The sequence below is a fragment of the Vanessa cardui genome, chromosome 18 (genome assembly GCF_905220365.1).
Source record: "Vanessa cardui chromosome 18, ilVanCard2.1, whole genome shotgun sequence".
Lineage (NCBI taxonomy): Eukaryota > Metazoa > Arthropoda > Insecta > Lepidoptera > Nymphalidae > Vanessa > Vanessa cardui.
The window spans coordinates 8,032,468-8,049,879 of record NC_061140.1 but is presented as its reverse complement, the minus strand read 5'-3'; the positions used below and the strand labels follow the sequence as shown (position 1 = coordinate 8,049,879).

The 17,412-nt window shown below is 33.1% G+C and overlaps 1 protein-coding gene across 1 annotated transcript in view; it reads right to left on the bottom strand.

The window, feature by feature from the left end:
• The window catches only part of LOC124537176 (semaphorin-1A), a 348,540-nt gene that overhangs the window by 315,159 nt on the left and 15,969 nt on the right, over positions 1-17,412 (bottom strand). The window contains exon 2 of the mRNA XM_047113899.1: positions 4,401-4,735. Within this exon, the coding sequence (XP_046969855.1) occupies positions 4,401-4,497 (97 nt within the window). The 5' untranslated portion in view covers positions 4,498-4,735. The remainder of the gene's footprint in view (positions 1-4,400; positions 4,736-17,412) is intronic.

Here is a 17,412-nt window from a genome sequence, read left to right as displayed (position 1 = left end):
GTTGAGGATTTCAACAAATATTTTCATTACAGAACCAATATTTGCGTTGTCCTCTGCAGTACGAGTTGAATAAAGAAATCTGTCATCTATCACCATTATTTCATTTTTATTCCACCTTTTGTTAGATTTGAATAAAGAAACCTTCGTTTGCCAATCGATCGCTACCATTATGATCTCTTTTCAAATGAAAAGCAATATCGTCCAAAAACGTTACAGCGCACTCGAGTTACGACCAATCTTTATAACACATTTGAGAAAGTTATGAGAGTTCTCGTGAACTGGCGCAAAGGAAATGCATTCAAGTACAAACATCATGCATATGTTAAAAATTTTATTTGTCGAATATAAAATATATTTCGAGTATTAGTATATGTTTCCTATTACATTTTTGCTTGATTTTATTATAAAATACACTCTGAAGAAAGTTAATGCGTGTGTTTGACAAAATAAAACAAAAGAGGGCTTGTATCCCACACTCAGTGAAGACAATATATATCACCGCTATAAAGTCGTCCCTCTCCCGCAAGGCGGCGCCATTCCTTACGCGTAAGCTCCCCCCCCCCCTTCCCGCTCACTCAAAACATGAATACCGCACGCACGTGCGTGTCGTGCTCTTTAACCACGTCATACAGAACAAATGCATCGAACTCGACTTATTGCAACTACTTAAGGTTTACATCTAAAATTACAACCGCAAAAAAAAACAAGAACATACGATTTTTTACCATAATACAACGTCATTGAATTTACTTTGTTCCGTTACTCGCCCAAAAACGTTCTTATTGACGAATGTTTGAACTTTGGTCCTTTTCGATTAGCGGTTATCGTCACCCATACGATTTTGTCGAGCAATTTATTCTGAAACGCGGTACTTTTACCGTTAACGTACAAGACAATTTATTATGATAACTTATGTAATGGTTATTGTGAAATTAAAATGAATTTCATTGATATTATCTTATTTGACAATAATTCTATTTATTTATTTTTAATAATAATATAATACCAAATTATATTTGGCTTAGGCTCGTGCCCCTACGGACAATAACGAAATGTTAATAAATTGTTGAGGAGAACTCAATCCAAAACAACATCACGCGACAGCAGTATTATGCACCCTAACCACATAACAGTACCCTTGGGTATCGGTTCTTGACGAATGACCCAATAAATACCCATAAGGCAAAACGCGACACGTACAAAACATTCCAGGATATAAAAGTATAATCCTGTTAAGTAATTTATTTCTTCTTCAGGTAGTAAGTGAACGGTTATTTTATGAACCCACTTTAAACGTTCTATAATCCTGGTAGTTAAAGCATAAAGGAGGGCGTCGAAAACCATAATGCAACACCATAAAACGTTTGAAATTGAACCTTAGACCGCGGCACCTGTTCAAACCTGGTACAGTCCATAAAACTTGTTTTAGAATCGTGTTCATATTTTGTATTATAGGTTCCATTCTATTATACCATGATTCTTCAACTTGCATTGCATCGAGAGAGTTTTGTATTTTATTTATATTATAAAATCATTCGGTTTTTTGGAATCGATATTGAAATTGATTTTTTATTTCAATTTTATCTGATAGTTGATTCAAAGCACATTCAAAATATTCTAAAGCAATCTCTGCGATGCACAACGAGTTACACGTTGCTCCTTAATGAGTCATCCTCCACCGGGAGAAATTCTGTTTAGCATTCACTCCAAGCCCAATACGTGTCTCGACCCACACGAGACCAGTCAGAACAATAAGTGGGTTACACAATAACGATAAAGCACACGATTATGGTTCGATACACTTTCTTCGTGCATTAGAATCGGTATTCGAAATAGCTTCGATTCTCTTCTATTTCCTTTACAGAACTTTGAGACAAATTATTGCATCCTCTATACTGAATGTGCTGAGCGATTTTAGTTCCACATTTTGTATACAATTTGCACAAATTGAACCAATTCCCTCGTGGTATACTTTGTGAATAATAACTGTATCAGTTGTCGACGGACGCAAAGTGCAGTAACATTACCCGCAAATTAGGTTAGTTAGATTGCAACCGCTATCTCCTAAGCCGTGGCAGTAATACTATTATGTACTTATTATCGTTGAGACTAGTTCACTAGATAGTTGAGACAGTTTCAACTACATATCTTAAGTTGTAAATAAGGGTTAGTATCAGATTGCCGCAGACATAAATATTTCTTCGTGTGATTCGATCCTTTATAAATAAACCGAGCGGTGTAAGATAAAACTTTATCGAACTAAAGTAAGTATACATGGTAAAATATAAAGGAGACATTAGGTGATCATACCATAAAATCGAAAATAGATTTTAAATAAAAAAAGTGTTCCGTATGTTATTGACGTTACAAGATAAAACCAGTGCAATTCTATTGTGAGCTCTGATTTTCATGGAGCAATGACTAAGAAATAAAAATGATTCTGTAAAATAGAGTTCCTTAGTTTTATCGAGAGATTTTATTAAAAGTTTCATTGGATATAAAACTGAATTATTTGTACAACTCGCTCTTTTAAACTTTATCAAATGACAAGATATTTCGAATAAAAATAGACTCGTTTATCAATTTCGAATATCACATAAACATATTCAAAATAACATCATCGAAGTATTCCGAAATGTCGATATTAAGGCAAAATGTGTATGGAAATAACGATGTAATAAAGGGAAGTTTTATATCTCCGATTTCCATATAGACCTTTGATCGTGCGTATATTAAACCACATTATGCGGTCAGCGTGAACCCTCTGGTCTGAATTGGTGGATCACATTACTAGAGAGGTGTTGACACGAGCACTACGAGTGTCCGAACATCAAACAGAAACTATGGCGGTGTAATTAACTCGCTCCGTCATCTCTGCTTACTTCATTTCAGCTTATTGACTTTCAATTGCAATTAATTTACTTAGTTACACTGTATCATAATTGTCACTTAGGGCTTTAATGAAGATCTCGTCAGCAGTGTTAATTCGAAATCAATTAACGGGTTCAATTAAGCGCGACGTTTATAGTACTTTTAGTATGACAAGGTATTAATTGAATTTGTGTTGTGCATTTTTCCACGTCACGTCATTTGTTATTCATGATATACGCGACATAATCAAATTAGTCCGTTGATGTTTCAAAGTAACGATAAACAATGCGAGCTCCGGATACAATGAACGGATATACGTCCGACAATAGCGTCTAGACCAAAAACGTCAGCGGTTCCAATTGGTACTTCTTCGATGAACATCGCGATAATTAGGTAATTTAGATATCGCCTCAATTCATTTGCAAATATATATTTAAAAATAAAATTTGATTCTTTTTTTGAAAAATGAAACAGGTCCAAGTTCGTTGTAAATTTTAAGCTCTCGTATATAAAATAATATTTATTTTACTTTTGCTGTTTTTTTTTTCGAAAAAGTTTAAATGTAACCTCCATGTTGAAATGTAATTCATTATACTAAAAGCTCTACAAATTCATAGTCGATTCCGACTTAACAGAACAAAAGATGAATCCTCCAAATACACATGCATAAGTTAGACAAAGTTTCATCCAGTAGGTTAAACATCGCATCGCTAATCCGGGCGTAACATTGCAAAACGCAGAACAAACTGCTTCGCTTTGTGCTGCACTAATGAGAGCCACGTGGCTGTCCCCCGCAATGCAGACTGCACAATAAAACAATGGCTCCATAGTTGTGCACTCCGCCTTTATTCCTCTAGGATAAACTATCGCATGACTCTGACTCGTTATTGGAGTACCACAAGGCGTAATTCTGGGGACACTACTGTTTGTTTCAAACAATGAACAGTAGGTTCTATTTGAAGTTTCGTCTATAACAACTTTTATGCGTTTGTCATCTAAATTACTTCTAAAGCTATTTATATATATTTATTAAGTTTACTTATCTCGTAAGTTTGTATATGAGAACTCGCTCGACTTAGGTCACGTGGTTGGGTTTAATTTGCAGTATGATTTTAGTCCTAACAGCTTTAAGCTTTTACGGAACATCATAGATCTTTACGTTTTAAATAACAGATTTTGAATCGTTTTTTGTATAAAAAATTAATCGACTACGTACACTTAATGTGGACATTATGTTAATTTTCATATTGGAAACACTAAAATTGTCTCTATCTTAATTGTAACATATAAATATCAACAACTCTTAATACACAAAACACGGTCTGAAAATAAGCAACATAAACAAGTACCTACTGAATGAGTTTAGCCGCTTAGCCGCGTGGCGTCAATGTCATCAAACAAAACAAAATAAACACGAACCTCTGGAGTGGTTCTACGAATGTAAGCTCTCGACTGTCGTCAGGGGGTTATAAGGTCGCTTGTTAGCGTTCAGTAACATCTGACAGCGTGATGTTAACTGTCATACTAACCTAATTGTGCGAAGACCTTGGGGCGAACGTTCTCCTGCCAGGCGGCGGCGGCAGCGGCGAGCAGAGCCGCGAACAGGGCACAGCGCAGCACGAGCATCGCACTATTCACAAGTCGTCATCACTTGGAGAGCACTCGCGGCGCGCGACTCAGCGCTACACAACGGGCGGGGCGCGCGGTGGCCAGCGGCAGACTGACGGATGAGGGAGGCCGGGGGCTGGGGGGCGCGCCTGCGCTGCCGGCGCCCCGCGGTCTCGCATGCGTCGGGCTGCGGAGTGCGGACCTCGCACGTGACGCAGCCCTCCTCACCCCAACGCACCCTCGCCTATCCTCGACCCTGCGACGTCATAATCGTGTTAAAAAACTGCCTGCATATCCTAATGAACGCTAAACCAGCAATTAAACTCTAGAGGGGCCGCCTGCTAGGCTTTTGTTTATTCTTTTCGGTAGGCATATTAAAAATTCGTTAGCGACATCTCAAGGGCGTGACGCTGTTCAACGAATCGTAAGGTTGTGATTACAACTTTGATGGTTACAATGGGGATGTATAGCCGCGGCGTAACGGAAGATTCCATTATTTTCCTCTCCCCAAAATAAAATAAATATTGTCTTCGTTTGATTTATGATATGTATACTGATACGAATTCTTACATTGCGATAAAAAAATAACAATCTAAGACTTCTATTAAGATTAAATCTCTAATATCTAATATATCGACAAAACACAATTCAACAGAAGCTCTTAAAGATAGTTGTTCGGCTAAGTTATGATAAAGCAATAAGATAAGTTTGCATAAAGCATATTATACCTTAAATTACAAAGTCTATACATCGATAATTTTATTTTGTAGAAAAGCTCGTTTCTAATTGTGACGAAATAAAAACTAAACTCAATTACTATGGCAACAAAAACAAATCTATGAAATAAAACTTTTTTCTAATTACGCACATTATAAAATTAATCAATCGTTACTAAATAAATGCGCAACGAAACCTATAGCGGAGTAAAAAAATAATTTATTAACACAAAGTTCTAACTCCCGCGGCACGTGAAAGAGGAGCGAAACTTTATCGAAATAAAAACTTTTTTTTCAACACTAGGGGTCCGTTGGTAGCATTTACATTATTATTAATACGATAATATCGTTCCCTGGTTACAACATTGGAATAACATGGAACTATATCGCTGTAAATCGTGTTGAGTTAGTGTACCATGGATATGCATTGTATTAGCCGTGTGAAAATCAATAAAATAAACAGTTATTGCGCTGGACTGGGAAGCCCTCTGTGCATCTAAATTACGAAGAATTAACTTCCTTTAGACGGGCATTAAGCAAAACAAACATATATGTGTTTTTAACCTCAATCTTACTTATTTCGATGAAAATAAAGCATTTCTACACCAATGTACACTTTTAAGTATACACGTTCTCAGATAGATTTTATTAGAGAAAATATAAAAGTGTTAATTAATAAATAAATAAATATTAGACAACATCACATCCATTACTCTGATCCCAATGTATGTGGCTAAAGCACTGTTGTTATGAAAAATCAGAAGTAATGACGGTACCACAAAAACCCAGACCCAAGATAACATAGAAAACTAATGAACTTTTTCTACATCGACTCGGCTGGGAATCGAACTCGGGACCTCGAAGTGGCGTACCCATGAAAACCGGTGTACACACTACTCGACCACGGATATCGTCATTTAATCAAGAATATGGAGTTTTATATATGTATATATATGTTATTATTTAATTACATGGGTACGTATCTAAAATTACAGATCAGTATAAGAGCTAAAAGTTTCCAGTTGAATCAGTTCTTTCGCGTAATACTTTTACTCGAACATTAATAGGCCAATGAAAAAGTTTACAAAATCTCCATCTAAGATAAATTTAATAAAATAACTCAAACTAAATTACGTTTTCCAACCTTTAACTGTTCAAAAAAATAATTACGGAAGTAAATTTATTATACTATGAATGACGTTTTAATAGTCAATCCAAACTAATACGTATTATAAATGTGAAAGTAGCTCTGTCTGCCTGTCTCTCTTTTACTAGCAAACCAATGAACCAAATTTGGTGTGAAGCACACTAGAACTACAAAGAAAGACATGGGCTACTCTTTTGGATAACACTTGACAACTAACACCCTAAAACGCGAGGATAACCGCGGGCGACGACTAGTTTCATGAAGTCTGAATCTAAGAAGTCCTCAGCGTTGGTCGTTAGGTATTTGAAGCACAAGAAAGTAGTATCTGTCAGCTTATGTAGCCTGCCTTGGAATTCAAGTTTGTTCATTCCAAAGTTCATCAAATTCGGTTCTAATTTAACACTGAAGGAGCAACAAACAGTCAAAGAGATACCTTGCATTTGTATTAATAAAACTAAGAAAATACGCTCGTACTTCAATTTTAATTAATTTATTAAAAATATTTACGTGCTTTAATTCAGTAAATGTAATAAATTATAAAATATCTTCAACGACAGCTGAGATGGCCCAGTGGTTAGAACGTGCGCATCTTACCCGTTGTTTGCGGGTTCAAACCCAGGCAAGCACCACTATATATATATGTGCTTAATTTGTGTTTATAATTCATCTCGTGCTCGGCGGTGAAGGACAACATCGTGAGGAAACCTGCATGTGTCTAATTTCATCGAAAATCTGCCACACGTGCATTCCACCAACCCGCATTGAATCAGCGTGGTAGAATATGTTCCAAGCCCTCTCCTTGATAGAAAAGGTGGCCTTACCCCAGCAGTGGGAAATTTACAGGCTGTTACTTTACTTACTTCAACAAGTTCTAAATGAAAAATATTATCTTACTTTAGTTTTTCTTGTATTTCCATAGAACCGTAACTAAAGTTCTTTGATCCAGTACGATGAATATAATTGGATGGTTGCTGATTGTTATCGAGTTTTCAAATGCAACGTATTTGCCTCAGTACAAATATAAATTGTTATTATTTTATTCTCACTTGAAATAATAACAACAATAGATCTTCTGTTGAAACAAACTCGAAACTCATGAACTGTAATTGATTTTAAATTAACAGGGTTGTTTTTATTACTACAAGTATTTAAAACGGAATATTTACTGTTTTTTAATTTTTATTTGGTGGAGCTCGATATTTCGACATTATCTACGAATGTCGTGATAAGTGATAGTTTCATTGAACTTAATATAATCACCATTATTATAAAACAAAATCGCTTTTTCTGTCCCTATATGTGCTTAAATCTTTAAAACTACGCAACGGATTTTGATGCGGATGATTTTTTTACAGATAGAGTGATTGGAGAGGAAGATTTTTGTATATATTACATGGACAGTATAGTAGAGAAACACAGATCACTTTAGAAGTTTCTAAGGAGATGTCGTAAATAAACAAAATCATCAGCTTTGCGATCGAGCGAAGCCGGGTCAGTTCGTTAGTTATAAATAATACTTTAAAAAGTCTACGCGTCAAATACCGTATCAACTTTCGACGATTCCAAACACTTCCCGAATGAGTTAAGAAATGAGTTCTCACAGAATAATACGGCAGTTCTATGTCGTACATTTTATGAGTAATAAGTAACTTTATATTATATCTTAAATAATATTTAGTAGTTTCTACTTAATGTGCAATGATAATTTAGGTCAAATTTTATAAGATATGGACTCAGTCTTATCGTTTCTACACAGTTGATATATTTTTTAAAATGGTAAGCATGGTTTGATCACACCCAGGATGGGCCATCAGACAAGCAACTCCTCAATATACGTACGCTATACACATGATATTTCGAACACTTTATAGGTTTGTTAACTTAACTTTTTATTATTACATTATCTATGGTCTTTAATAGCTAGTTAGGTCGAAAAAGTGCAAACTTGCAAGCAAAATTAGCACTTCCTCATATCCTACAACGTTAAAATTTTATTTGTGCGTACAGTTATTTGCATACGTTGTAATGACAAGTATAACTGGACTCAATACCAAGGATTTTCTCCAGACGATGAAACCCCTCAACGATCAACATTATTTATAAAATACAAAAATTATATATATATATATATATATATTTTTCTTGGTGGTAGGGCTTTGTACAAGCCCGCCTGGGTAGGTACCACCCACTCATCAGATATTCTACCGCAAAATAACAGTAGACAGTATTGTCGTGTTCCGGTTTGAAGGGTGAGTGAGCCAGTGTAACTACAGGCACAAGGGACATAGCATCTTAGTTCCCAAGGTTGGTGGCGCATTGACGATGTAAGGAATAGTTAATATTTCTTACTGCGTCATTGTCTATGGGTGATGGTAACCACTTACCATCAGGTGGCCCATATGCTCGTTCGCCAACCTACCACCAAGTTAGTGTTATACTTATTATCACTAGAGTAAATTATAAATAAAAAACGTTTAATATTAATATATACTATTTCTAAATGTTTCTCGAATTAATTCGCATCAAATATATTTTTGCTATACATTTTTTGCATTTGTGACATTGTCATTATTGTAATTTTTGGAGCTGCCGAAAAATTATTAATCAAAAATTGACATTGTTTTTATCAACCGTTTCTCTTTCACTTCCTCTCTTTATAGCGAGTGGAATGCTGATTTCGTTGCTAAAGTAGAAAAGATGAGTTATTGGATTAAAAGGTATACCATACAAGTGATATATTTAAAAATAAAAATCATAAATTCGGCTTATTTAGTATTAATATAGTTTTTTAATGCAAGTTATTGTAGTGATCGCTTGAATCCTTCACCTATTGATAAACTGATCGTATATCTTTTAAAGAGCCCGCGTATAAATATTAGCATTTGTTTATATTTTACAAGAGGTTATTTTATACAAAAGCTGTGAGTTTTTCACTACATTTTTTCTTTTCTAATGCAGGCGTTTATAGGTCGGGACAATGCACGTATCAGAGTCTCTTCACACTTTTCTACCTTGGAAAAGTATACGTTTTGTACCTCAAGGGAATTTCAATTGTAAACTATATTACTAAGGTATGAATTGTGAATAATATTCCTTTTACTAATTTAAAGGCAAACTCTCAATTCGGCTTGTCTAATGCCCTCGATTCAGCTAGGAGCCCCTAGTTGCCTTCGCTACCAAATGGATAATCTAGTCCTGCGTGTTTCAAAAGCGGGAGTGACCCACTTTAGTGACCCATTTGAATCGTCACATTATCCTTCGATCAACAATGATACTTTTTTGTAAAATATTCATAAAGTCTACTGAAGCAACTATTATTCAACTTTCACAACATTATTCTTCAAGTAAGTGTGAGTTATCTTTGTCTATACTTAGTTAAATTGTATATTAATTTGCTGGGAAAATTATACATTACCCTGGGAATTATTTTTCAACTAATTTCCCTGTCGATATTTAAATAGTGTAGCGTTTCAAATAAAAAAATGGAATATTAAAAGACGTTCAAAGTTTCCATCGGCTATTAATATGTGACTTTCATATATTTTGTATTCAGTTGATAGCTGGAACACAAATAGCTGGTCTGGCCGTTATTCTTCAGTCATATCAGCTCGACTATCTTGTCTGAAGATTGCTGAACCATCTCTCGCAAGACTTTTGTCCTAATAAGAAAGAGTAAATAATCATTAAAATAATTTGTAAAACTTATTAAGTTGACGTGCATTTTTCATAAATTGACAAATTATTTACAATCTTTGATTGTCATTTTTTGACTGGAAATATGTTGACAATCTTTTAGACTTTTTAAAAAGCTTGACAACTAAGACCCACAGATTATTCTCCTATTGAGTTTTAAATCATATTAGCTAATTATTATTAATATATTTACCACGACAAAGCTTAAACCAACATACTATATGTAAAACCATTTCAAGATTATATAAAAAGTTGAGTAATTTACTTTAAACCCTTCCATAATAAGACTAATTGAATCATATAAGAAAATATTATAAACAAAACCAAATATCCGGTGTAATAAAAATCGTAGTTTAGGTCGCCATAAAAAATAGCCGTATTGACGGTCAATACTCGCGATTTCCACAAATACCGAAAAAAGTTTACCGCCATAAAATATTCCTTTCTATGTGAAAAGAATGGAAATAACACAAAGAGTTAATGTGACAGCACAAAGGCTCTCGGTTTACGTTTCATCGTGTAACGTCGTGCTTCTTGATTTGTGGCGAAGCAATGTCTAGGGCTGATGCTTTCCACAATAATACGAGAATACTTGACACATTTTTACAACGAAGGCAGACTTGGCAACTGAAATAGTAAAGAATATCATCAACACGAAACGTCCCATTTGAGAACAAAAATAAAAAGTACCTTAACACGAAATGAGTCAAGTGGAAAGTTGCTTTTGCTAAGATGTTTACAATTATCGTCTGCAGACGGACAGAAGTTACAGGATCACTTTGATATATAAATATTTCAAGTGCTTAATTCGTATAAAATTCTTTTTATGCTCTATTTGAAACTATTTTGTTCCGATGAAATAAATGAATTGGTAGCAATTTAGAAAGGAGACTCATTTGGTTTGTTTTAATTTTAAAAAGGTTTAGAACTTATTCAAGTAAACTGCTTCAGTGTTATAGCCGAAATTCATCCAAGAAATGACGAGCAGAAAACAAATAAAAATAAAAATCAAATAATGAAACGGAGCGATTCTTGTCTGGATTTGAACCTGCGATCTTCTATTAAGATTCACATCTTATTTCAAAGTAGAAGTTTAATTGATGTTATATTTATTTTTGTGGGATATAGAAAAATGATAGCAGGGTTGAGAATGATTTTATTATATGCGCGCGTAACACGAAAACTATATGATAAAGTTGCTCGGTAAACCGCCAATTAAATGTCAAGTCTCTCGAAATAGACAACTTCACACCGTATCTTATTTTATTACAAATTTAATTTAAATGTTTTTCAAAACGTGAGTGAATATGTCGTTAGTGAATAAAGATATATTAAAAAATTCATTCATCATTATGCTTGTTTATTATTACGATAATAACATTAATTTAAATATTTTTATTAATAAAAGGAGTATTAGCATTTTATTGTAATTCAAAATTTTGCACGCACTTAAAAACTAATTATAATTTCGCAAAAGATGTATAGATTGTTTTTAATTTATATCCAAATATAAAACTCACTCACGGATAATCGAAGCTAAAGTGTAAATAGAATCAAAAGACAGCGAGTGAAAGCTATCCATTAACAACAATAAAATTTTCAGACGTCAAATTATTTAACTTTTAACGTAAAAATTTACATTATATCGAAGTAAAATTGCAAACCAAATTAGTCGGACATCGAACAAAAAGAAACAGTTTTACGAGGGCAACGAGACCACAATGCAAATAGGGCCGGTGGCGTGCGTGGAACTTTCGGTCTACGATTAATTGCATGTGGTCCGGTTGATGCGACCACTCATTTTGCTCTCGCAGTGCTTTGTTCTTATCGAATCCAACGTTATATTATATGTATGATAAATTAAACCCGTCCGTCAATAATTAAATAAAAAATACCTTCTTTTTATAGTAATTTATACTGAAACACGGCTCAAATAAGACTGGTTACACATGCCTCTTTTGGTCTATTACTAATTACATAATGTGTCTGTTTTCTGACCACTCATTTCTCTCTCTCCCTCCCCCTCTCTCTCTCTCTCTCTCTCTCTCTCTCTCTTTTGTAACGAATTAAAATATATACAAAATCTAAATAAATTACAACTTGTGATGCACTTTTATAAAATCATGAGAAAAGCTGCTATACAAATACGGGTAGCGTGATTTTAATTCGGTCATAGAGATACATTCCACGAACTCTGTTTTTTTTTTTTCATTATTTATTTTGTTTAAAAATGTATGAAAATATATTTTCGTTGTAATATACGATTGCACCGACAACTCAAAGAAAAGCGCTTTAAATAAAACAACCATTTCTTATTTTCTCATTTCACTCTCGGTCAATAACCCCGTGATAGCGTACACTATACATACATATCTGTAAAGAAGTATTCTAAATAGTCACATTTAAAATAATCCAAACAAAAATATTAACACTGAAAAATACTTAAAGAAAGGCATGAAATAATGAAAAACATATTTATATAAAAGACAAGGCTTTTAACACATAACTTGGGTGTCAATTTGTTTTTAAAAAAATGTTACGAGTCTCTAAAGCTCTTCTTACTAAAAAACAAACATATACAACTCCCTATTACTCTTGAACATTAATATTAAGATTGAGTCAAAAATATTTCTTGATATATCCTAATTAATAAATCATTTTAGCGTCATAAAAATATAAATGAATAGATTAGTAGAAAGTTTGATTGCTTGATTAAATACTCTTTACTCGTATCATTGCATTCAGACAGACAAGCAACTATCAAAATAAACATGACTTTCTATTTTTCATGTATGGGCAAGATTTCAAAAGTTGGTAGTTATCATTTATTTAAATAAGTCTAGGAACAAATTATATATGTATGTTTTTTTATCATAGTAAAACATGATTACATTTATTATGTTTGGGACAGATTTAAAAACATACAGTACTCCACACAAACATAAAAAATAATAATTAACTGACATTACTTTGCCCAAATAATAATGAGTAATTACTGAGTTTCTTATCGGTTCTTTCAATAGAATTTTCACTGATTACATTTCCTTCTAATTTTTTTACAAAAGATTTAGTCTATTTTATGTGCGTACGTTTGAGGATGTAGTTGTTAACCTAAATAATTTAATTTAAATTAAATAATCCGACAAATAAAAACATCTCGAATTTTGAATTCAAAATAGTCGCTAATGTCGTATTATCTTTACCGGCGATTAGTTTTAAAGCCGTAGTAAACACCACAACGGCTTTTGCTTCTATTTACTATGTAAATTAGAACTTAGCTATTCTAAGCGTTTACTTTGTTTTTTTCTTTATATAGAGTTCTCGTTTCGAAGAATAACGTGAAAATTACATTGGTTTTATGTTACTTGCTTATAAAAATATATATTGGATATTTTTTAAATAATTTCGTAGTTTAAAATAGATTCCACAATCGTCTTCAATAATATATCGCATAATTTTTTAAATTCAACGAATATATTGTTTTTCAAAAGAATTTGTTTAATATAATATTTTATTTCAATAAATAAGCTGTGATGAAATATACTTGATATTTAAATTTAAAACTGCGAAAATTTGTAAATCATATTTCATGTATGAATGATAAAAGTAAGTAGTAGTAGTAAAATGAGTGAGTTCTTCGAATTTTTTTAAGTAGATTAGTAATGTCAATCTGTTCCAATAGCTTTAGTAAATCTTACAGAATACTGGTATAATGGAGCGAATGCAGCTAGTCCTGTGAAAAAGAAACGGGATCCAATCAATCTACATTTACAATCATATGAGTATCGATCCAGACGTATAGAAGGCACAAATCTTCTTGATATTAGCTTCCTTAATGCCAATTTAGAATAAAAAATATTCCTTTTTTAAAATACCTTTATCAAACAGCTGTTTAGGTTATTGTTCTTTTTACTCGTAATGTCACGATAAAAATATTATTTATTATGAGTAATTAATTGATATTCCGAAGAAAACATTCTTGTAAAAAGTTTGTAATATATAAATGTTTAATGTATATTTCATATAATTCAATTACTCTAATATGTCCATGCATTATTTAAAGCAGACGATACTCGTTACAATTTTAATAGCATAATCAAATATCCGCATAAAAACGCCAATACTTCGAGTAAATTTGGCGTTTTGCCAAAAGCGTTACGAAATTGAAACAAATCCATTAAGTTCGTTTTATAACGTCAAAAATATTTTATCGCAGTGCAGAGATCGTCAATCGAATCGTTACAGTGAATAGTTTAGAATGACTCCATTCGATATACGTAGAGGGTGACTTCCATATCGGATGATACGACTTTGTATATTCTTTAGTTTGTCCCCGCTTCCATCACATCTGTATATATTACATTTCGCTATTAAGTAAATCAATTATTTAATGAATCGCATCTAATAAACTAATTTTATTGATGGATCAATGAATGTAAATTAATTTAATAGAATAATCATATATATTACTAGCGACCCGCTTTGGATTTTCACGTCTGCAATACTGATACTAAATATTCTACAGAATTTGTTTATTTACGACATCACATTAGAAACTTCTAAAATCAGTGCTTCTATATTATAGTGTTCATTCTCTCGAATCACTCCATCTATTACAAAAACCGCATCAAAATCCGTTGCGTTATTTTAAATATCTAAGCATATGTACATAGCGACAGACAGCGGTAAACGACTTTGTTTTATACTATGTAATGACTAAGCATGAATATGTGTAACGCAATAAGTTCTTTTAAATAAAAAATGAAAGACATTTCATAATCATTTAATAATTTGAATAAAAACAATGAAATCACTTCGAACGTAAACATACTTATCATTTTTTACAAGCGTGATAATGATATCATGAGAATATAAGTAATGAGAAAACCGTTGCATAAAGTTATTTGAAAGGCACGAATAGTTCCCAACCGGAGCTAGGTATGAAATTGAATTGATAGCAAACCGGCATACCGCCTTGACGTCGTCGGCTGGCGTGAAATTATCTCAGCAAGTGCAACATCTCAGATTAAGTGGCGTCGATCCTTACTACTGAATAACCTAACCGAGATCGATAGCCTGCTCCACTTCGTTGATAAAATAAACACGAAAGAAGTTCGCCTGAGAACATTATTGTCTTTGGCACGAGTGAGAATTTATGATGGCTGTTCCAAGTTAATCCATTTTAGTTTTATTTCAATATTAATGTAAAAGGATTTGTCAGTTCTAGCGTTATAATATCACACATTACAATTAAAGTATGCTATTATATTTTTACAAATAATTATATTTTTTAGAAAAAACTTTCGTAACAGATTATACTTTGTTCGTATAGGCTGTAAATCTTTAGATTCTAAGCAAAATCCTCAAGCTAGGCCATTAAAAAGTAATTGATTGTTTTTTTCCTGACACGTTGCCAGTATTTACACTCCTATGTCTCAGAAAGAAAGTAAAGTCGTTGGTCTGGAGCCTGACGTCGTGACAATTTATCCGTAACATAGCATTATGACAGTAAAGGAATACTACTTTTATGCACTATGTATGTGTGTCCAGCACACTTCAATCTTTTGAGAATTGCCGCCCTATCATGTACCATAAATGCCTCAGACTGGTAAAGATTATTATCAATTACTTATCACATAAAATAAATATATAATCGCATATTTAATTGTACAGGTTTATGTGGATGCACGTAATATTTTTCTATAATAATAAATGTATAATACTTGCATTGTGCCAAACCGTATTATCTATAAACAAAGTTTAAATAGCTTTCGATGCAATATTGATAGCACCAACTAAATACATTTATCCGCTGGTGCGTAAGTAACTTGACAGCTTTATTATAGTGCACTAGCTCTGTAGAAACATTATTCCATTCCAATCTAATAATGTTAAAGATAAATTTCATTATTACATTACAATGAACGAGTATTATATTACAATAATTCTCGTTAGATCGTAGTGAGGTGCTAAAAGTTACTCAGAGTCGGATTTAAAGGTCTGGAGGGCCTAGAGCAACAGAGCCGTGGAGACCCTAATATCATGAACTAATTTGAATATTTTAATTTCAATTAGTAAGCTGTAATTTATTTACTTGTGTCGGTAACTTTTGAAACAGTAATTAGTAACACTATTATAATTTGATATTTCTTAACTCATCGGAAAATCGGTTGTGGGGCCCCCTCATGTGGAGGCCAGGGCAGATGCCCCGTTTGCGCTACCCTAAATCAGACCCTGAAATTACTATTCAAATGATTATACGTTTGAAAATTTTCATTATACTATAATATAGAACGGTAAAAGTTAATAAATATCTTACAATAAAACCTAAAAAAACTGTTGTTCAAAAAAAGAAAAAAAATAGATCAGTGAATAGGAAACATGAGTCCCGGAAAAAAAAGACTGAAAACCAGTCAAACACCACTAGTATGTGTGTGTAGACCAACTTGCAGTAAAACAAACCTGTGTAATATACTGTAAACCATCTTCGAAGTATGTTTTGGCCACAGTGAAATATTGACAGAATGCTGGTTCGCTTTGCTTTAAAGCATTTGTCTTCATATATTGTTAAGGGCGCAGATAATGATATTACGCAAGAACACGTACTGCTAAGGTATCAGATCCAATCTTTACATTCGAACCACGATCTCCTTTACGCTCTCTCAACCAGTTGTAATTCGAGAGAATCAAATTAACGTGTCAGTTCGCTCGTTTTTCTTCCGAAACTTGTGTTTTAGCTCTGAGATAACTTTGTTAATTAAATTTTGCATTTTTTTTTCTTCCACCAAGACGCTCAGCTTCACCTGAGTGGAATTAAGCTTTTTCATAGACTATATGAAAAAGAATTATTAAGAAACTTCGCATACAAGATGGTAAGATGTGTTTTTTATGATTTTAATATTCATATTAATTTTTATAACAGCGTTTAATTCTAATACGTTTAATGCAAAGTAACTAATGTATTATTACGACAAAATTCTTGACATAAAATACATTAATCTTAATATGATGAAATTTATATCTTTAAAATCCAGGAAATTACACAGCTGCCTGTTAATATGGTTACGGAGGTAGTTCCCAAAATAGAGTCTGTGCTCAGCAAGGGTTAATAAGAGGGGATGTCGTTAATTTAGCCCCGTTAAGAGGGCTGCTCGTGATATCGCGTCGAGTTACAGAAGCCTTACAGAATTACCTTGCGGTGAACGGGACCAAACTATTTAGCCTAATTAACAGAAAAAATTGTATTTAAGTACCGTATAGTGTTACGGGGTAATCGATGATTGCTTCATATTTGTATAAAAAAGCAGTTGTCTAGAAGAATGTTTTCAAATAGTTGTCAGTTTTACGTTACGTATAGTTCTGAGCTGTTTACTTGTA